We start from the raw sequence: 22,995 nt of genomic DNA on the forward strand, positions 1-22,995 counted from the left end.
TTATATGTCCAACTGTCCTTTGTCAACAGCAAATTGCCCGTTTTTGTTTGTTGAATAAGTATCTACAGCAATTTACACATAACAAAACACAACACAAAACACTGTTGCTGTATGTAGGTTTAATTTTTTTTTTAATCTTATATTTTGGAAATATACATCCAGTGTTTTTTCCCTTTAATTTTTTTTGGGGCCCCCAAGAGAGTGGGACTCATCATTAACCGGTGTCTAGGGCGGGTGTGTGACGGGCACGGCGGCGGGGGGTGGGGGTGGGGAGCGAGTCGAGCGAGCGAGAGAACCTCTCACAGCGCGCGCGCCACCAACGGCCCTGGCTCGCGCCCTCCTGAGGAGAACTCGCGGCCCGTTTGAAAAAGAAATGGCAGTTGACGCCTGGGAGGGGGGGGGACTCATGCGCGCCCCCTCCCTCCCTCCCTCCGACGACGACGACGACTCATTCCTCAGAAGAGCAGCAGCAAGAAGCCAGGAACGTGGGCGGGAGGGAGGAAAAGAGCGGATGGGGGAGATGATGAGGTGCCTGGGTAGCTGAACGTCTTTAGGAAACCAGTGATTGAGGGCGGGCAGCCCAGCCTTCACCTAGGTGGGTCTCTGAAAGAGAGGCGAAGAACAGTAACAACCGCAAGAGCTCGGTTTCCGTATATTGAGGCGTCTCTAGAGAGCAGCTTTGCCTCACGCCTTTTACTGGGGGTGGGGAGTGGGGCGTGACCCAAACAACAACAACCATCCGCAGCTACACTCCCCCCTCCGCGGGAAGCTCCTTAAACTATAATAATAATAATAATAATAATAATAATAATAATAATAATAATAGTAATAATAATAATAATAATAATATTTTTATTTATACCTCGCCCTTCCCAGCCAAGAGTGGGCTCAGGGCGGCTAACAACCAATAATAAAAACTAGTTGATTAAAATACAATTTAAAAGATTAAGATACAACATTAAAACATTAGGGTGCAATCTCTTATGGACAACCTCATTATCTCACATTAAGGGTATTGCACTTTTATATCACCAAGAAGCTCAGGGTGGGACGCAAGTTCCCTGTTCTTCCTCGCCATCATCTCCTCACAGCAACCCTGTGAGGTAGGTTAGACGGAAGGAGCTTGTGCCTTTCTTTGCCCAACTGGGGGCAGAATGGTATGGGCTGCCCTTGGTACTTAGTACCCTTAAGAAAATGGTGGTGTGTGCACTCCTGAAAGAATTTTCCCTATATGCAGAGATTGTGAACTACTGTACAGTTGCTAGTGTTCCCTTTTTGGGAAAGATGCATAAGAGGGTGGTGGTTCAGCCGAAGGTGCTCTTTAGATCCATGTCAATCTGGGTTTAGGACTGGTTTTGGAACTGAATCAGCCTTGATCGCCCTGATGGATCACCTTTATCAGAAGATGGATGCAAAGTGTGACCCTGTTGCTTTAACTCAGCCTCTCATTGGCTTTTGAGGCCATCAGCCATCATAATTTGCTGGACCAACTCTGTGGGTTTGGAAGGCAGTGTTTTGCAGTGGTTCCACTCCTATCTGTGGAGCTGGTCTTGAAGGGTGGAACCAGGTGACTATACCCTGGCAATTGTGTTGTGGGGTGTCACAAGATGCAGGGGGTGGTCCCTGTCTGCTTGAAGGAGGCAGTGGTGAATCCACTCCTCAAGAAACCCTCCTTAGATTCAGAAAATCTAACTAACTACTGGCCCGTTGCTAATCTCCCCTTCTTGGGCAAGGTTCATGAGCATGGGTTGTGGACCAGATGCAGGCACTCAATTGGGATTTAGGTCCAGTTTGGGCACAGAAACTGCTTTGGTTGCCCTGTATGATAACCTCCATTGGGAGAGGGATGGGAAATGTGTCCCTGTTAATTCTCCTCACCTCTGCGGCTTTCGATACCATTGACCATGGTATTTTTCTGGAGTGACTGTCCAAGTTAGGTGGATGGCACTGTTTTGCAGTGGTTCCAGTCCTACTTTGATGGACACTTCCTGAGGGTTATGGTTGGGGAGTGTTCTTCAGCCCTATGGAGCCTTCAATGTGGGGTTTCTCAGGGTTCAATTTTATCCCATATGCTGTTTAACATCTACATTAAATGGCTGAGTGAGGTTATCTGGGCAGGTGGGAGTATGTTGTCAGCAATATGCTGATGACGCACAGCTCTGCTTCTCCTTTACATTTGCAGTTGTGGCAGTGGATGTTCTGGACCACTGTCTTGCCTTGGTAATGGATTGGATGAGAGCCAACAAACTGAAGCTCAATCCAGATAAAACTGAGAGACTGTTAGGGGGCAGTTCCCTAGACTGGTTGAATGGGAGGTTGTCTGCTCTTTATGCTCCCTCTGAAGCAGTGGGTACACAGCTTGAGGGTACTTAGATCTATGGAGGAAGGGTGATATACTAAACGAACGAATGAATGCAAAATAATAATAATATAATAATGTCCCGCCATTCTTTGTTCTTTCAAATGAAGGAGCAACATATTACTTACCTGGGAAACCCAGCCAGATGAGTGGGGTATGTATGTATGTATGTATGTATGTATGTATTTATGTATGTATGTATAAATAAATAAATAAATAAGCAAGCAAGCAAGCAAGCAGGCTGAAAAATTGCTGCTTGCCATGCTACTTTAAATTGATTAACAGACAAATGCACAAATTTTCCTTCTCTAAAGTGCCCCCCATCACCCCATTTTCCATACCAGATTTTCTTCTTAAATTCTTTCTGCTTCTATTCCCTTATCAGTTTAGGAACATTAGATCACCTGAGAAGCCGCTGAAACGCTGAACAGAACTCTTCTGATGCAGGTACATTGAATCAAACAGAATATCGGGGAACATACAAACATATATAATTTGAGCAGAAGGGTCACTGAACAGAATTTGAGCAGTAGCCTCCTTTTGTCCATTATGAAAAAAGATAACTAGGACAAGATTTACTCTTGTGCAGCCTTCACCTCCAGCTTGAACAGAATGGAAGAATCATATAGAGTTGGAGGTAACCTCAAGGGTCATCTAGTTCAATCCCTCCAATATAGGTATCAAAGTTATGTTATCTCCAAGCATTTTATGGCCTTTTAAACGTGTTTGTGGGAGAGGGGTTATTTTTTGTTGTTGTTTTTGTTTTATTATGTAGTTTGTGTTCTCATTTTGTATTTTTATGTTGTGAACTGCCCTATATAAACTTTTAATCAATCAATCAATCAATCAATCAATCAATCAAATGACTGGGGCTCATCTGCTGCCAGCAAGGTAGGGACCCAGCCTGAAAATTTTTCAAAGGCATTCCCTGGAGACAGACCTGCTGAATTCTCTCCCTGGATACTTGAGTCTTCTGGGTAGTTGCTGTAGGGATAGGGGTCTCTGTTTCCCTTAGTCTCGGCTCTGGGAGGTTTGGACCATCAGCAGAGGATGAGTTATCTGGGTTTGGGTCAGGGGTTAGTATGACACATCCTTCAATTTAGTACCAGTTTAATACGGACTTGCCATCTTTGTTCATCCGGTTTTTTAATTGAATTCAGGTGATGATTTTACCAACCTAGTTCTGATGTTTTCTGAGTTGTCATTCCATTACCCCACCACATTAGACTTGGGTGTGTGCATGTGTGTGTGTGTTATAAAACACAACTGCAATTTCAGTGTCAGATATGGATGGCTAGCTCACCATTTTCAGGGCTATTGTACCATTAATTTGAAGTTTCCTTTTTATAGCTTCTATTCCCGTTATTAGTTCCCATTTGTTCACTTATGGGGCCATGGCATTCATTACATGGCCTTTAATAAATCCTATTCCTGAAGGGTCTTAAAATGGCCTTTAATTTGTCCTGTTGATATGGGATTAAAATTTCCTCTAAATAGGTGGAACATTTTTTTAAAAAAATTATTTTATGAGTGCAATTGTAATGCCTTTTTAAAAAACAGCTTTTGGTCTGACTGCAAAGAGGAAACCAGTAATTTAGCTAGCTCCTACTTTCCAGGACACAGAAACTGACTGCTTAAAAGCCCATTAAATAATGTCATGAATTTTTGAATGGACAGAAGCAAACCTATTACAGGGCAGAAGCTGAAAATAAATTTATGTGTACAATAGTTCTGAAAAGTCCTTATAGTGCTCACATGAAAAATGAAATATTATTTTTTCCCAAAAATGTGTTATTTTGCTATTTTATTTTTTAATGATATGAACCAATATTGTTTTATTTCTTCCTAAAAAAATAACAGAAGAAGAACAATGAAGCCAGCAAAAGTGAGAATTAAGGATCAACCGCTATATTCCTCATTTAATGAAAAGAGGAAAAGTAAACAGGGCTATGAACCTGGGCATATGCTTTTATTGCCTTCAGCTCCAACAGAATCTGTTGCACAGTACTCTTTAGCCCTTCCATCAACAAATAAAGATAGAGTGCTAGATGAAATGGATGTGCTTAAGAATATCACTGTTCATCTAAATGAGGTAGGACAATCACTGAATTTTTGCATGTTCATTTCGACTGTTGAATTCAGTATGCCAAAATAGTTTGCATCCTAAATTTCTCCGTCCAAATGTTTCCTTTAACTAAATAATTAAAATTGCAAGAATTAATAGGAATTCCTATCTGAGTGGACAATATTAACTACCAAGGAGTTCAGAACCCCAAAAAGCTAAGCAGCTCATTAAAATTCAATCTATTCCTGGTAATATATCAAATCATATGCAACCTAAAAACTTGGTGCTAGTATCATGGCAAGGAAGAATAGCTGTTATAAAAATTGTAAAACCTAGAATCAGTTTCTTCTTTTGAAAATACCCTATCATGGTTCTTCTCGGTGTGGAAAGAAACAACTGATCCTAACCACTGCTTTTATCTACAGAAAAGAAATAATTGAATTTAAAAACTTAGTTTCTGCTGTGATTTTTTTTTTGAAATAATTTTTAGTATACATTTTTTATTTTTATTAATTATTATATAATTTTTATTATACATATACAGTTTGCAGATACAGTTGTACCTTGGTTTAAGAACAGTCCTGTTTATGAATGATTTGGTTTACAAACTCTGCAAAACCGGAAATAGTGTCCTGGTTTGAGAATTTTAACTCAGTCTAAGAACGCAATCCGACCGGTGGAAGGGCACCGGCGGCGGGAGGCCTCATTAGGGAAAGCGCGCCTCGGTGTAAGAACGGTTTCAGTTTAAGAACGGACTTCCAGAACGGATTAAGTTCGTAAACCAATCATGCTGTTTGCCAAAGTTTTTGATACCAGAATTCTGAATTGTTTTTGGAAAGAGATAAATGTGTGTATCACAATTATTAGTTAATCTGTCAGTTGTTGCTAGAGCTACTGTTGTCATTTGAATTAATTTTTATTATTTTTCATTAATAACAATCTAATGGAGGCCACATTAATACAATACCAAATCATGCCAAATCACAATACAATAAAAAAGTCAATTAATCAGTTCCGAGAGCCAGTGTGGTGTAGTGGTTAAGAGCGGTAGTCTTGTAATCTGGGGAACCGGGTTCGTGTCTCCGCTCCTCCACATGCAGCTGCTGGGTGACCTTGGGCCAGTCACACTTCTTTGAAGTCTCTCAGCCCCACTCACCTCACAGAGTGTTTGTTGTGGGGGAGGAAGGGAAAGGAGATTGTTAGCCGCTTTGAGACTCCTGAAGGGGAGTGAAAGGCGGGATATCAAGTCCAAACTCCTCCTCCTCCTCCTCCTGAATTCAATATTTTTGGATGACTTCCCGGTTCTGGAGTTGATGTTAATCCTTGGTCCTGCTCTAATTCTATTAATTAGTCCAAATTCCACAATGCCAATCTTAAACCTTTGTTTTAGCAGTCACTAGTGTGATGACTTTCATTCGTATTTAATAAATCCATATTCATTAACTTGCAGAGGGATTTTATATCCTATAGTTTCTGTGTGAATTTTTATGTTGTAATCAATCAGTTTTCCTCAACATTGCCCCTCCTTCGAAAACTCATTTCTAAGTATGTCACAACTCCATTTTCCCTCTCCAAAACTTGAAAGCACTCCAGCTTCACTTATGTAGCGTTCCAGTTATGACAGCGAAAGTCCTCTCCAGATCAAAACCTTGGCACTGATTCATTTAGCGGATTATTTTTCTCCTTCATACAGAACATGTCTGTTTCTTAAGTCCAAATTCAGATCCATCTTAAAAGAAACAGAAGTACTTCCACTCATGGTGACAGCATTAGGGAATTTCCAATACATACAGTGCTATATACCGTACTCTGCGTCCCTGCCCTCGCATTCCATCAGAGCGGGAGGCAGTTATTGGATGATCCACGAGTGAAAGCTCTCCTACCCCAACCCGGGGGGGGGACTTGCAAGGATCATTACTCCCAGATTATCCTTAATTAACTGCACGGCTGACATCCGCTATTGTGGGATCCACTGTTTTCCATGGTGGGAGCGCCGGAACGAGCTACTATTGTCAAACATTGGAAAGATTTTAAAAATAGACAAAATCCTTGAGTTTCTGCTTTTATGCTATGCTAATATTAGAAATATATAGCATTGCAGGTAGTCTAAGGGAAAAAGATATAGATATAGATTTGGACATTATTAAATCATTATTGTCTGCCCTGTAGTTGAAGAAAATATGGAAGTCCCTATCTGTCCTTGCAAAGAAAAATATGCTTAAAATTGACCACAGATTATTCCAAACACTACTTAACCATATAGTCAGGCATATAATCACAGTGTCACAGAGGCTGTCTGGAACAACTATCTTACCTCTGTATGGCAGGGAAGTGCTGCATATCTGACAGATATATTATAAAACAGTAGCGGGCAACTTCCAGCCTACATGCCTGTTTAGGCTGGTGAGGCCCTTTAACCCATGAGTCTCTTTTGGCCAAACCACACCCACCTGCCCTGTTTCTGAAGTCATCTTTGACTTTTTGTGTGGAACAGGTAAAGTGGCTGGGGCAAATGGGTTTCCAGGCACTGCCATTCATCTGACTGGTAGTGCTTGAAAATCCCTGCTCTCGGTGCTTGTGCATCTCTTTGCAAGCAGATTACTGGTGCTTGCAGAGAGCTGTGTACTATCAGCTGATAACTGAATCACAGAATCACAGAATTGTAGAGTTGGAAGAAGAAGAAGAAGAAGAGTTTGGATTTGATATCCCGCCTTTCACTCCCTTTTAAGGAGTCTCAAAGCGGCTAACAATCTCCTTTCCCTTCCTCCCCCACAACAAACACTCTGTGAGGTGAGTGGGGCTGAGAGACTTCAAAGAAGTGTGACTGGCCCAAGGTCACCCAGCAGCTGCATGTGGAGGAACGGAGGCTCAAACCCGGTTCCCCAGATTACGAGACCACCGCTCTTAACCACTACACCACACTGGCTCTCAAGGTGCACCAAGGGTCATCTAGTCAAAACCTCTGCAATACAGTAATCTCAACTTGATCATACATGATAGATAGCCATCTAGCGTCCATCACTTATTGCAGGAATCTGTTCCACTGTCAAACAGCTCTTACTGTCAGAAAGTTCTTCCTGATGTTTAGTCAGAAGCTTCTTTCTTGTGACTTGAATCCATTGGTTTGGGTCCTAGCCTCTGGAGCAGGAGAAAACAAACTTGCTCCACCCTCCATTTGATAGTCCTTTAGCTATTTGAAGATGGCTATCAATTTTTCAAAATATTTCCCCATGATCCAACTGTTTGTCGATGTGGACAGAGAACCCTGAGGAGTGCTTTGAAGCTTCCCCCCCATCAGCTGACAGGGCTTCAAAGCACTGCATTGGGCTCCCTGGCAGCAGTGGCAATCAGCTCCTTGGTGATTCTTGCAGGGAGCCCTGCACAGTGCTTTGAAGCCCAGACAATCAACTGATTGGGGCTTCAAAGCACTTTGTGGGGTGCCTGATGATACTGTGATGTCAGATGATTGGAAGGTGAGCAGTCCTGCCTATCTATCATACTTGGGCTAGGGGGATAGGAAGGTGATAATTGGTTCTGGCTGCTGGATCTAGTTCCCACCACTGTTGTAAAGTGTTAGCAAATGATGTTAGATCCCAAGAAGTATACAACTATTTTTCATGTTCCAAACTAACTTATGACACAATATTATTCAGCAACTATTCCACTTGCCTGAAACATAAACATTTGTACAATATACCACTGTCTTTATCATCAGGTAAAACAATGACTTTTGGCACCAGGCATCTAGTATAATACAAGTAGGGGGTATGACTAGTGAGAGATGATAAAAATCGTTTGGCACTTTCTGCAGATTGTACAGACAATGGAAGGTGTGTATGCAAATGAAGAAATGAAAGAAGAAGAGGTAGCAGCGGCGGCGGCAGGGGAACCTACAGTACCTGTATGTTTATTGAATAATTTCACATATTCTTTGAATAGGTTTCATGTATGCTAGTTGTGTATACTGTATTGATATACAGTCTTACAATAGTATATAAATATAATAGTTCTTACAAATAGTTGCTGAAGGATGGATAACTGTTGACTTCCTATTATGCCGTGGTACTTTGTTGTCCTAAACCAAGGATGGGAAATGACATGTCTGGGAGCAAGATGTGTCCCTCCAAGCCTCTCTTCAGCCTTCACTATTCTTCCCAGGTCATGCCCCCTTTCCTTGGTTACACCCCTCACTGGTCCTCTGTGTCATCCTCTTTGGGGGTTGGCTGGAATTTGTCCTTGAACTTTGACAATTCATCTTGCTTATTAGGATGGTGGATAGAAACCTATGACTGCAGGCAGAAACTTCTGAGTTCTGTGTGAGTGTAGCTTACTGAACAAAAGCAAGTCAAATTTGTTTGCATCTAGCCCCACCCACTTTAGTCACTTGTTCTGCAAACCACTGGCCTGTGAAGCCCACTCCCATTCTAAACGATGCAATGGTGTTAAATATTTGAACAGCACTTTGTTCAAAAAGTAGATGTTACACAATTTCCCACAATATTTCTCCCCAAATACTAGATTCAGGAAAGGGCAACCAAAATGTTCACGATGCTAGAACATTTCCCCTATGAGTAAAGATTACAAAATTTAGGGGCTTTCTAATTTAGGAAAAAAGACATGTAAAAGTTAATATGATATTGATCCCTCTCTAGTGCTAGTATCTGATGCTAAAATCCAGTGTCATCTGATGAAGCTTAATATTAGAAGATTCAGGACAGAGAAAAAGAAGTACCGTATTTCTTTTTAATTCAGACCTGCTGCCAGCACCCACCTCTTACCCTTAATGTTGCAGGTCTGGCCATCATGGCCATCACTTAATGAATTCTGTAGCTTGATTATCAGATTTGGGAAGAAATACTGTAAGGTTGCAGTGGTGGCAGAGAATAACTATTTATGCTGCCCTATAATAGGCTCAATAATGCATTTTATTAGTTTTTCAGTGAATGCCACTTCATTTTCTTAACTTGCTTTGTTTGTTTATATCAGGGAGCTCAATTAGCTTTGCTTAGTATAAGGGACGCGGGTGGCGCTGTGGGTTAAACCAGAGAGCCTAGGGCTTGCCGATCAGAAGGTTGGCGGTTTGAATCCCAGCGATGGGATGATCTCCCGTTGCTCGGACCCTGCTCCTGCCAACCTAGCAGTTCGAAAGTACGTCAAAGTGCAAGTAGATAAATAGGTACTGCTCTGGCGGGAAGGTAAACGGCGTTTCCATGCGCTGCTCTGGTTTGCCAGAAGCGGCTTAGTCATGCTGGCCACATAACCCGGAAGCTGTATGCCAGCTCCCTCGGCCAATAAAGCGAGATGAGCACCGCAACCCCAGAGTCGGCCATGACTGGACCTAATGGTCAGGGGTCCCTTTACCTTTACCTAGTAGGAGAATTTACATGAGAGTGATTGTCTCCACAGCTAGAGTAATCTTTGAATTCCACAAAGTGACAAGGGAAATTTATGTTTTATCATGCAAATGGCAACAGGACCTGGGGAACAGGAGAATAACTTACTTCCTGGTTTGGGAGCTTGCATTTCACTGATACTTGCTGCTAAGTAGACCATAGGATTGAAATCTAACTAATTGCCTCATTCTTTTCATTTTACAGAAAATGCAAATATTTAATTTGAAGCAAAATAGCTGGTTCAATATGTTAAAAAATTAAGAACTGAAACAAAGCTAGTATGGGTTTTAGAAGTATTTTAACCAAATAAAGATTACATTTTAAAGAAATTAAAGTCAGAAAACGCTGTAGAAATGTTTTCCCCCTTTGCTAGAAGGAAGACCATGAAGATATGACTACTTTCCTGATATGTTGTTCACAACTCAGTAACCAATTAGATTGTGCACTTCGTGAAGAAAAACAAGTATGTACTATGAAATATGAACAATAAATATAAATTTATTTTGCTCTTGGATTTGCTTTCTCTCTGTACTTGGTAGGTTTTTGTCTTATTCTAACACAATATTTAGCCTGTTCTCTTACCAAGTGCATCTGGAACTCAGCACATTTCCCAATACTATGTGTGTAATTTGACTCTTCCCTGAGCAATGTGAACACAGTGCTATTTTGGTAAACAGAAAGAGAGTCTCTCTCTTAAGGTGAACTCACTGTTGATCCTAGTACATACCATTCACAAGCAGGAATTGGTTACATATGTATGATGAAATCCCTGGTTGATGCCATATCCAGTGCAGATGAGACAACACATAGCCATTAATCAACACACAGCCATTAATCAGCCCTTGAGAGTGAATGGTTACCACCAGCAAGAATATTCTGTTGTGAATAAGACAAATACCCTCTTTTTCATTTAAGCATGACCCTTATGGCAAGGACAGTATAAGCTTATTAAAACAGAGTAGCCAGCTAATCTTATAATAGGAACATTAGCTGATATGACTGAGGATGATGCATTAAAATCCATCATCACTTGTTATTTTGTTATTGTCAGCTCTGTTCCATCCCCTGGTCCCAGCAATTCTCAAAACCCAAGGTGGTCTCAGAGTGCCCCAGATAGGGAACTTACACAAAAGAGTTCAATTGCCCCCTTTCATTATAGTACTGCACTTAAGTTCTCATTTGATCTTGAAGTCATCACAGAATCAGTGGTGTACCTAGGGGTTGGCTAGATTGGTCACTGCCAAGGGCACAGGCCATGAGATGTGTGTGCAAAAGGGCGGCTCTCCGCTCTGCCTCAAAGTGGCTAGGAGCCCACTGGCCCACTTTTGTGCTCCCTGGACCACTCCTCCACTGCTCTGTGTGGTCAACATTTCCTTGCCAAGGACACAACGGACAGGGAGGGAGGCACCGATACAGCTCCTTGTAAAGGGGGCAAGGGAGCCTAGGTACACCTCTACACAGAATGAAATGCATGTATGAAAAGGGTAGTTATTTACTGTGAAAACCTTGTGTTATATGTACAAAGATAATTTTTTGGTGTTAAATTGTAACAGAAACACCTAGTGATTTTAATTTTCTTTCTTAGATATTAGACTCATTGCTTCAGGTAAGAAATTCATTCATTCATTTATTAATATTTCTAAAACCTGTTGTATTTTTTGAAAAAAATGTAATTTGTAAATGCCTAATTTTTTTTATTTATTTTTCTTCAAGTGGTTTGAAAAGGAGGTCCGTGAGATGGAAGAGGTAAACTAACATTTGGAAAGTTGGTTGATTAGTTTTGATAGGAAATATGTGGAATATATTGTTGCAGTATAAAGCATTGTTACAGTGAAAAGCATTTCTGTATATGCATTGCTTTTGCTTATTTATGACGAACTTTACAACATCCATTTCAGTAGAGTTTGCTCCCATGTAAGTTTAAATAGCTTTGCTAATTTAGTGATTGCTATTTAGGTTGCATGCATCTCTTGAGTGTGCTCAAGAAAAATATTAGCATTGTAAATATGTTTGCTTGTTATACATATGAAAACAACAACACAGAAATGTTCAGCTTTTACATAAGCACTCCATGCAGTGCTGGTGCTTGGGATACCTCTCCCCTTTCCCATTCCTGCAACCTTTGCTATGTGGTTTAATAGTCTGCTGTAACAGCAGCTGTGCATCAAGTCAAAGATAAGAACATGCAGAATAGAAGGGGAGCTGTTCAATAAGGTTTCACAGGGAGCAGAGCAAGATTTGTTTGTTGCTTTAGCCTGGGTTAGGCTTCCACTGAGAAGTTTTATAGTTGATCCACCTCTTCCTGACCTGTCATCAGGACTTTGAGCTGGATCATTTGAGGAATGATGCATCCTCCTCATGAGTAGGGCTTAGTGAATGTTGTCCTCATGAGGCCAGGCAGACCTGAGCTTCTGGTTTTGATTTTCTATAAAGAAGAGCCTCTGCTCCTGTAGTCCTGGGGTTGAACTTCATGGGTCTGAGCCCAGTCGGTGCAACAGTTGCTTTAACCCTGTAGCCACTTTGATTGGGTATCTTCTAAGATGGTGGTCTCAGGAGAGTTATTGTTCTCAACTGATTCAGAGGTTTTCAACCTTTTTGAGTCCATGGCTCCCTTGACCAACTACATTCTTTCTGTGGCATCCCTGGGGTGCCCTGTGGCATCCCTCAGGAGCCCAGTTATGTCACCCCTTGCCTGCAGAGCTGGCAACCTCTAATCCTTTTTTGAACACTCCTCTCCCCTCTCCTTGGGAGTCCTCTGGGCAGCTGCTGTTGCCACGCCTGGTCTCTGAGCTCCGCCCCCATGCCCCAAAGAGAGATGCCTCCTCACACTGCCCCACAGGGGCCTTGGACTTGTCTGTCCATTCCCAACAGCAAGGACTGGCAGACTGGCTGGCTGGGCTCCCTCACCCGGTTGCTGGTCAGGGGGTGCTGGTTGCCTCAGCTCTTGGCAACCAGCATCCCCTGACCAGCCCCAGAGGCACCATTTGCCTGGGGAGCTTGTAGTCAGGGCTGCTACAGTAAACAGCACACAACCCTTTGGGAAGCAGAGACATGAGAGGCCATCAGAGGAGGGAGGGAAGGAAAGAGGGACAGAGGCTAGTGTTGCCGGCAGCAATACTGACTGTCATTCAAGGCACTCCAGGGTTGAAAACCACTGCTCTAACTTTATCAGTACTGGGGTCAGTACCTCTGAGGACTTGTGTAGCTCAGGTCTGGTCCCCCAGTTAACAAATAACCTAAGTTAATAGGATAATATATTGTGCTAATATGTTGATATCTATATTTCAGATAGGCGAGGAAGAAATGATTCCAGATTGGCAAATTCCGGTAGCTGATAAAAACATATCAAATAACATTACTAAATTACGGAACCGCATCCAAAAGCTTGAAGATTTGAAAGGCCGTATTCAAGAACTGCCCAAGCTTATCCAGCTTTCTGCTCCTAAACAGTAAGAGTGCTGTGAAATAGGTTTAATAGCAATAAAATATAGATTTGTTATATGGATTATTGAAAAATATTTTATTAGACCTTTCTATTTCCTGAAGCACAATCAAGGTGTTTGCTTAACAATCATGAAAGACTAGAAACTATCACATTATCACCATCTTTGTACCTCCTTAAAGGTCTAACTTAACAGTATGAGGGGCTGAAGAATTCTGAAAAAACCCCCAAAGTATATGTTGTTTGGTTGGCTGATTATATCTTGTTATGAGTCTGTTTCCAGAACACTAAAGATTAAGCATGAGCTGTTTCCTATGTAATATTATAGTGGATTTTATTAGTGAATATAAGAATGCATATTTTTTTACCAAATGTAACCTAATTATATAAAATTAGAAATTTTATTTTTTTCAAAAACTGACTTTCAGATTATAAAATTATATTTAATATTTATAATATTTCACATTTTGACAAATACTTCATATTTTGACAGTGAAAAGAAAAAAGCATTAAGCCCTGTGGCTCCTGCTCCAAAAGACCCAAAACGTATTATTGAAGGTAAGGATTGTGATTTAATATGGAGACAAAGGAAGCAAAATATATGTTTTGGGTGGAGTATGAGAAATAAGTCGTGGAGCATGCTGGACAGGTCATAAGGGGGCTGAAGGAAGCTAGGCTAACAAGGTAGGAAATTGGGGACATGGAAAATAATATATAATTTGCCTTTTAAAAAATGGAGTGTAATCTTGATTTATTTGAAACTCTCTGCTTTCTTTAAATAATTATTGTATTTATATTAATTTGTTTCCTTATTTTCATACTGATATTTGTAATTTCTTCATATGTTAGGGATGGAAGAATTTGTCAGTTTTGCTTCTCCTGGTTTTTCCACATTTCTTTAATAATTTGCATATTTGTATTTTAAAAATCTTTACAATTCCCCCCCCCCCATGATTTTTGTTTGAACTTCTCTTAATATAACACATTTTTAGCAGTTTTGAATAATGTACACATTTTCAAGCAATTTCTCATAACATAAAGCACATTGTATTTTATTTTCATTAATATACAGTATTGCATTTTCTGAAAGTGATAAGCACTGCGCATGGTGTGTGTGTGTGGTGGTGGTGGGGTTATATCACTGTCTTATGTGCAGAGAGAAGGCATGCAACAAGGTCTCAGTCAGTTGGCTACTCCTCCTTAGTCTGTTGGCTTTATATGCAAACTGAATTGAATTTATCCCCCATACCTAGTATATATATGTGTGTATGTATTCTTTGTATTAAAAACAAAATTAAGCAAAGAAAACCACTTTGCTAGACTTGGAACTACAATATTTGGTTGAGGCTTGGAGTCAATGAGATTTACTAGGAGTAAGTTTCATAAATGACTACTGTCATCTAGAGGAGCACTGTTAGTTGTCCCTCATGCTACAGCGGCCCAGCTGGCCTTCGCTAGATATCAGGCATTTAGTGCTGTCAGGCCCATGCTCTGGAAAACACTTTGGTAGGCACCCATGGTTTTGACTTGAAAGCTTTTTATGCTGACAGATCTTTGCACCTGTTTAAACTGATTAGCCATTCACTTTAATGATTATTTGTATTGCCTTTAATGCTGTTTTGTTTTGTTGATGTACACCACCCTGATACTATGATTTGGCGGTATACCCATCTTACAGCACCAATCCCATTTGAAACAAAACTGCAAAAACTGCATGTCGGCTGAGAAAATCAGAGACATTTCTTCCTTTTCTCCTCTTTTGGTAGCAAGAAAGAAAGGCTCCCAGAAAGGGCCTGATGGCCCTTAGTTTCTCAATGTGCACCAGGGTCATTATTTCTGGTACAGTCTCTGTATGCTGAAGGGTTACAAAATGGAGTCCTTCCTGCTTCCTGTCGCTGGAGCACTGCTGTTGCTGTCCTGGTTGGATAAACGATGTTTAAGGAGAAGGATGTATGTGTTGGGGGTTAGGGAGTTGTAGAGCTGGGTAGGCACAAGGGAGGGGGTGAGTGCAAGGGAGTGGAAAATAGGTGGTTATTTATTAGTTTTTTAAAAAATAAAATAAATATTGACTTATTTCTAAGTCAGTTTTTCATGAGCTGATGAGAAGTACCTTGAAATTTAAAAAGGAACATTATAACTACCCATTTCTTCTTTATTTTGTTCCCAAATCATAGCCTATTTGGTAACACTGTTTCAGAGAAAGGTCAGTTGGCACCATCATTTCATTGATTTGTTTTAGGGTTTAAACTTAGCCAGCATGGATAAGAAGAAAAAGCTTTCTATTTTACAAGTTTATTTATTTATTTCACATTTGCTATTGAATTACTATATATACATTGGAAGAACTGCTACAATAGTTTAAACTGAGTAATAAAATGTTTTGTTTCAGAACTTGCTATGAAACATGCAACTGAGGATGTAATGAATATGGTACAAGTTTTCCAAGATGATACAGGCCAACGTAAGTTCTTTAGAATTTGAAATGGCAGTGGCTGAAATCTCAGGGCATGATCTGGTCAACATTAACCACTTTAATATCCCAGTGGAGGAGTGGAGAATCAGAACCATTGGGGGTGGGAAATTAGAACCAGGAAAAGCCAGTCTGGGGCTGGAACAAATGGTGGGAAGAACCAGAATGAAAAGTGTATGAAGCGACCCCTTTTCTTTCATGTTTTGTGGCACCCCTTTTGTGAGTCTCCCTCTTTCTGTTACTTCCTTTCTCTACTCCTTTCTGCTACCTGCTTCTAGATGCCACCACTTCCTCTGCCCAGGGGTGCCAACTTGAATAAAATATTGGGGAAGGGGGCAAGTCCTGCTCTGCATGATCAATCACATGATGCAGGACACCATTTGAATGGCAATGCCCATTAACTGAGGGGGGGGGTCCTCTCAAATATTTTACAGGGGGGCTGAAGACCCCTCAGCCCCTAGGAGTTGGCTCCTATACCTCTGCTGCTGGTGAAGACTGCCATTTCATGCACCCCGCAGAGATCCACTGGCCCTACTCATCCCTACATTTGCATGGTCAATATGTTTATACTCTTACTCACATGGCAATGAGCCTGCATATTCTGCCCTGAGTAGATGTTGGATTCATCTATAAGAGATGCCTGTGATCCTCCAGTTAGCAATAATAGTTGAGTGAAGGCTAGGATAGATCCTTGGTGGAGAGAGGCAGTGATGGTGGAAGCGTGACTCTGTTTCCACCAGACCTATTTGTGAGTAATTGAACAGGAGTGGCTGATTTTATAAGCCCCCCTTTTCAATTACTAACAATGTCACCAGAGTAGGATGTGAAGAATCCTTGCCTGTATGGGTCATGGCACTGGAAGACCTAAAGTTTCTGTTGAATTCTACATTTATATGTGTATGTTTAGATTGCATTAAATAATAGAACAAATCTATGTCCTGCGTAATAAATATTTAAATTGTATTATTAACTGGTGCTGGTCACTTTGGATACCCATTTCTGGGGCAAACTAAAGGCTATAAACTTAACTAAGTAACTAAAATTTTGTTGTTGTTGTTCAGAAACAATGGAATCAATGAATAATCGCATGCTAGAAATAATGAAAGTGTTTGAAAGACAGACAAACAAGTTACACAGGTACATAATCTATTTGATATGTTACATAGAAAAACTGTACAGTATTAATGCATTACAGGAGTACAGGCAAAAACCAGGTTCCCAGAACTTTGAGCTTTTAGCCAAGATGTGCCACAAATTCCAGGTGCATATGCCACTTGTAATCCATGCCCAGGTTGGACAATGATATTATAGCTTGTAGAAACTTATATTTCCAGTTAATTATATTTTGGCACTTTTGTAAGGAAATCATCTTCACTTCCCAGAGAACTATGGCTACCTGTGGATTGTTAAATAAACCTTAATGTAAACACTGCATATAATGAAATCTCACACTGTGCTAAATTTAGAGGGTGCTTATGTCCCTTATCTATATGGGGTTGTGACATATGATATGAGCAGGGTCTTTCCTGCCAGATGTTACTGAAGTTTTATAAAGTACAAACCAAGAAACATATATTTCATACTTTTCAGAGTTTCAAATGAACAGGATGTGCTGGAAAGTGTGAGTATAATACTTAAAATACTGTATGAGTGTTCACAGCAGTTACTGGATGCAAAACACTATAATATAGAAAATAATAGAGCAAGTATTTGTATTTTTAATGTAATAAATGAGATGAATTTTAAATACCTAAAAAGAAAACAGGAGAATTGCACCAAATTTCAGATAAGTATCTTGAATCCACTGAATTTTAATATCTGACAAAATTTCGGAAATATATCCAGAAATATTGAAGTTAGCAGATGGAAAAGAGAGGTAGAAATGAATGTCATCAGCATGCTGATGATGCCTCACCCCAAACCCCAAGATTACTTAGATCAGCGTCTAATGGGGGATGAGACATTCCCTATCAGAAGACCTCCATTAGAGTAAGCTGTTTGCGTGACATTATGCTGTGTCAATGTTAAAAATGGTTTCACCATTCTTTTTAATTTCTTAATTTTCTTTTCATTTCTGAATTTCAATTTTTAAACATTTCTTCAAATATGTTAAAACTATTTCCCCTCAAAATGTTTATTCTACCTAGAAATTACAGAAGATTCAACAAGAATTTCGAAAGCTTGCAGAAGAGAAGGAGATAATGGAGGATGAACTTCAAAAGATGAAAGGTTCAGAGGTAATTATTTTTCCAAAACTTCTACTTAGAAATTACAGAGGATTCAACAAAAATTTGAAAGCTTATGGAAGAAAAAGAGATAATGAAGGATGAACTTAAAGATGAATGCTTCACAGGTATGATTATATTTTACAGAAGCTGCAATCCTAAACAAACTTATTGGGGAGGAAACCCATTGAACACAGGCTTAATTCCAAGTGAACCTGCATAGAATACATGCATAGAATACATCGCTATCCAAACATTTGTTTATCTGAATATAAATAATTATTCCCAAACTTCACTACATGCACAGCTGATTCAGATATCCAAACAGCTGTGAAGGGGCATATTACAATATTGTTCTATTATTATCCCAAAGGGGGGAGGTTTCTACACCAACCAGAAGGACAGGGTTTTTTCTGTTGCTTAAATGTTACAGTGTAAATGGGCCTCTCGTTGGAATGTCTAGCTTGGGCGGATAGAGATAAAGAACAAGGATTTATTGTAATACCAGGATGAGGAAGGTTGCAGGAAGGAGGGAGGGGAGACCAAGACCTTACATGGTAAAAGGAACTTACTATAAGTTTCAATTTCCCAGAAATCAGGTGGCTTACAAGAGATCAGGTGGTATTGTATTCTGCAAATCTATAAAAAGGGGGGGGGGCACACCCTGACTCGGTGTGCAGGTTGCGTACTTATCGCTCTGTACCTTTGTTCTGCATATATGCACTTCAAATTAAATCCTGTTAATAACCTGCAAGGACGTTTTGCCGCTTTGTGTGAATCTGTGCTCCGGGGACCCAATAGCAGATGTGGTTGGCCCTTCAGCTGGAGTTTGTTCACTTACTTACTTGTTTGTGATTTGCTGGTCAACGGGAACCGTTTTGGGGCAGAAACCAAAAGGGGTTGAAACCATTTTGAGGCAGGAACGGGGAGAGATTGGACATTTCAGAAAGCAGGGTTTTTCCTTTGTCTCTCTTTTGCTGTTACAGATAGGTAGCCGTGTTGGTCTGCCATAGTCAAAACAAAAAAAGGTTGATGGACTTCCATTTCATGCGGCTCAATGTGGTGCCTTCCATAGTTCCATGGAAATTTTCATTTTTTTTTTCTCTTTTGCTGATTGGCCACAGCCATTTTAGGAAGAAATGGTAGAAGAGGGAAGAAAGCTCACGGATTGGAAATGTTGCTGTTAGCAATAATGGAAATTGCCCAATGAACAATTTCCTGGAAATGTCCGGAAAGTGGGACTTGCGTGTAGATGGGTTCTTGCCAGACATTATACAACAGGAAAAAAGGATGAGAAGGGGAAAAGGAAAATGAGCAAATTCAGGAAATGACTTTTATATTGGATTATGTTCTTATTTATTGTAATATTGCTTAATGGATACAAATGACACAGTACAACAGATATTATAGATGCAGTTGTTTTTCCCTATATATGATGTTTTGTTGTTTTATATCCTCATGGTGTCTTCCTCATGTAACCAAGGGGAAGAGTGGAAATATTCTTCCTCTGTCAAAGGTCTCTGGAAGTTCTGTGCTGTTTCCTGCCCATTGCATCTTCAAATGTGCAACTGTGCAAGGAACAAGTAATAATTTTCCTATGTAACCTATTTGGTGTTTTCTCACATACGTCTAGCAGCAAGAAAAAGGAGTGCAAGATACAAGGAAAAAAATGTTATCAAAACTGGAAAAAGAAAAAGCAAAAGTTGAAGAAAAACCACCTCAAGTAATTGTAGAAAAGTAAGAAAAGTAATTAATAATCTAGATTGTAATCTAAACTCCCTTTCTTGGTTTGTTTGTGGGGTGGAAGTGTCCTCCACCTAGCCCTGACAATCTTCACTGGGTTCCACCCACAGAGTGATGCTAGCATCATTTTGCTCACACAAAACTCCCCATTTGTTTTGCCAAGTGAGCGGGAAACTAGAAGTGCCTCTATTGGTATCCCCACCAGTTGCAGCCTGCCGAAAGCCTCACTGAGAAATTTACTTCTGGCTTCAACTAGATTTGCTTCTTAAAAATTGACTTAAATTACCATTAGGAAGTAATATTCACCAAATTCAAAATAACTACCGGTAACTCTGCAACCCCATGCATGACTATTAAGAAATAAGTTCTGTTGGGTTTACTTGGGTAGGATGTTTTGTCTTGATGCTGTGTGTTTATGATATTGGCAGTTTTTCCTTACTTAATTTCACAGCAACTTTATGATCCACTTGGCCATGTCTTCCTCCTGAACTGATGTGGTTGGATGGGTATTAGAGGCATTTACAGTGGTTCCAACAGCATTAGGTGATCATCTCTTGCCCCCCTGGCAGTCATGCAATGGGGTGCTGCATGGTACCATTTTGTTCTCACTGCTGTTTAACAGTAGCATAAAGCCAGTGGAAGTGATAATTGGGTCATTTGGGGTGACATGTCATCAGTTGCACTTCTCTGTAACAGCTGAATTCAGCAAGGCTGTTGACTGGTGCCTGGACTTTGTGGTGGGCTTGATGAGGGCCAGTACATGGACTCTGAACTCTGAATCCTGGTAAGACTGGCAGTTCCCAAGTCTGAATAATTGGTCAGTTGCCTGCTTTAAACAGGGTTGTGCTCATCCTGAAGGAGCAGTCTGGGATGATTCCAAATTTCTCTCTTTCACTAGGGGCCCAAGTGACGTCACTGATTAGGAGTGCCTTTTACTAACTTTGGCTGATAGGACAGTTGCAACAATTTCTGGACTGGGATAGCTTTACTATTACTGCTGGCCATGCACTGGTAAAATCCAGATTACTTTGCAGCAGTTCTATACAGAGCTGCCCATGAGGTTTAGTCAGAAGCTGCAGCTGTTGCAAATTGCAGTGGCTTGACTGTTCATTGTCTTAGAGGCAGTGATTGGCCCAATGTTACCCAGTACGCTGCATGGCTGAGAAGAGATTTGAAGCCTGGTCTTCCAGGTCTTAGTCCATGGGTAAGCAAACAAAGGCCCAGGGGATGGATCCGCACCAATCGCCTTCTAAATCCGGCCCGTGGAAGGTTGGGGAGTCAGCGTGTTTTTACATGAGTAGAATGTGTCCTTTTATTTAAAATGCATCTCTAAAATTTAAAATGCATTCCTATGTGGGGCATAGGAATTCATTAATCCCCCCCCAATATAGTCTGCCCCCCCAAGGTCTGAGGGACAGTGGACCGGTCCCCTGCTGAAAAAGTTTGCAGACCCCTGCCTAGTCCAACACTCTAACCAGTACAAACACTGGCTCTCAGTGTGATTAACTACCAAGCTAAGTTAAAGCTGTTGCTATTAGTGTACAAAGATCATACAAGTTTGGATAAAGATACCTAAAAGATTGGGTATATATAATAAGTGAGACAATTCAGTCACTTAGCTCTATGGGAGAGGGCCTTCTTCAGATGCCATCTCATCTGTCTGTTCAGACAGACACTGTTTCTATTGTCTATTGCTTTTACATATGGATTTATTTTTAATTGTTTTAATCTATGGAGTTGTTTTTATTGTTGATGTTTCTGATATGAAATTGGTTCAAGATACTTTATGTGAAGTAATTCATAAATTGAATCAAATAAATAAATGTTTGTGAACATTCTGCACCATTATTCTAGTTTCACCAATTTATGACACCTCTGCAGGAACAATAAAATGTATTTTGAGTGCCTTATTGACTTCACAGTTTGCCCTATATGTTCTTAATTACAGACCAGCAAGACCAACTCCTATTCCTTTAAAGCACAAAGAAGCTGAAAACCAAAAAATGAAAGAAGACTTAGCTAAAGCTCAGGTAATATGTATTCTAGTTCCCTGCAAGTTTTTTTTTAAAAAGTTTATTTTTTAAAGTTGATTTTAAAAAATAAACTTTAACCCAAAAAGGGTTGATAAAACCACCAACATATCACAGAATATATCTGTGGACTATGATTTGATAGTGGGTTTCTTTTGACTGTGGATTTATGCAGCAGTGGCTGCTGCCTACAAAACCTAGTGGGGCTGCTAGGAGGTCACAAGGGCGTTGCCAACTTGTTTTGGTTTTCTACATATCCTCCTTTCAGGGGTATCCAGTATAGGGGGTGAAAGGGACTTCAGCCACCTAAATATTTTGAGGAAGTGGGTAAGGCCCCCCAATATTGAGGGGTCTGCCATCCCCCGCCACCCCAGGCGATTGCCAGAGCGCCGGGCAGGGGCGGGAGGCTTGGAGGGCGATTTTCACCCTCCACATCCTCTGCTGTGATTGCCAGAATGGCCTAGCAGGCACCTGCATATTCCACAGGCATGGCCCAATGGGTGTGTGTTTGCGTCAGTGTTACATGTGTGACATCATGCACGCACAACAACTCCCCCAATGTTGGACCCAGTTTGGCATGCTTGCCTCCTTTGCAAAGATGCTGCAGACATCTAAGCACTGCAGTTTTACAAACAGTTAGCTCCTAACTCAGAGGTTGTCAAACTAAGGCGCGTGGGCTGGATATGGACCCCGAACCTTGTGGACCCTTCCGCCCGCTCAGTCAGTCCCCGCGCTAAACAGGCGCAGCGCAGAGGCCTCGCTGCGCAGAGGCTGACTTCTGCGACGTGACACGGCTTCTGATTGGCTGCAAGAAGCTCCTGCAGCCAATCAAAAGCCGCAAATGACTCTGGGCAGGCAGCGATGCTGGCACGGCTTCTGGTCACTGCCCCTTCCTTCCTGCTGTGGCAGCCGAGCAGGAGGAAGCGGCGGTGGCACGGAGGCTGCCCAGGCCAGCAGCATCTGGGTGCCACCCCTTCCTTCCCGCTTAGGAGGCAGAACAGGAAGAAGCAGTGATGTCGCGGAGGCATCTGGGCACTGCCCCTTCCTTCCTGTTAAGGTGGCCAAGTGGGAGGAAGCAGCCGCGCAAGAAGGAAGCGGCAGTGGCGTGGAGGCTGCCTTCGCTGTCCAGGCCAGCGGCATGGGCTCTGTGCCCCACTGAGAGAGAGGATGCCGATGCTGCCAGAGACGAGGCAGCGTTGGTGGCTGCGGTGTGAGTGGCATAGGCGGGGAGGGGGCTTTCAGGAGGGGTGTGCTTTCGGGAGGTGGTG

General features: G+C 41.2%; 1 protein-coding gene across 8 annotated transcripts in view; it reads left to right on the plus strand.

Moving 5' to 3' along the window:
• Positions 1 to 424: 424 nt before the first annotated feature.
• CCDC7 (coiled-coil domain containing 7) overlaps positions 425 to 22,995 on the plus strand; it is a 130,612-nt gene continuing 108,041 nt past the window's right edge. For 5 of the 8 annotated variants that reach the window (XM_083579038.1, XM_083579041.1, XM_083579044.1 and 2 more), the window contains exons 1-15: positions 426 to 595; positions 2,745 to 2,806; positions 4,220 to 4,451; positions 8,236 to 8,325; positions 10,191 to 10,280; positions 11,403 to 11,423; positions 11,531 to 11,563; positions 13,106 to 13,266; positions 13,753 to 13,817; positions 15,649 to 15,720; positions 16,791 to 16,866; positions 17,320 to 17,350; positions 17,877 to 17,966; positions 19,588 to 19,691; positions 21,646 to 21,727. In XM_083579038.1, the coding sequence (XP_083435164.1) occupies positions 4,230 to 4,451; positions 8,236 to 8,325; positions 10,191 to 10,280; positions 11,403 to 11,423; positions 11,531 to 11,563; positions 13,106 to 13,266; positions 13,753 to 13,817; positions 15,649 to 15,720; positions 16,791 to 16,866; positions 17,320 to 17,350; positions 17,877 to 17,966; positions 19,588 to 19,691; positions 21,646 to 21,727 (1,137 nt within the window). In that variant the 5' untranslated portion in view covers positions 426 to 595; positions 2,745 to 2,806; positions 4,220 to 4,229. Of the gene's footprint in view, positions 596 to 2,744; positions 2,807 to 4,219; positions 4,452 to 8,235; positions 8,326 to 10,190; positions 10,281 to 11,402; positions 11,424 to 11,530; positions 11,564 to 13,105; positions 13,267 to 13,752; positions 13,818 to 15,648; positions 15,721 to 16,790; positions 16,867 to 17,319; positions 17,351 to 17,876; positions 17,967 to 19,587; positions 19,692 to 21,645; positions 21,728 to 22,995 lie in introns of all 8 variants that reach the window. The other 3 variants (XM_083579043.1, XM_083579039.1, XM_083579040.1) reach the window with 3 other exon arrangements.

Source organism: Podarcis filfolensis (genome assembly GCF_964270895.1).
Source record: "Podarcis filfolensis genome assembly, chromosome: 12".
Classification (NCBI taxonomy): Eukaryota; Metazoa; Chordata; class Lepidosauria; order Squamata; family Lacertidae; genus Podarcis; species Podarcis filfolensis.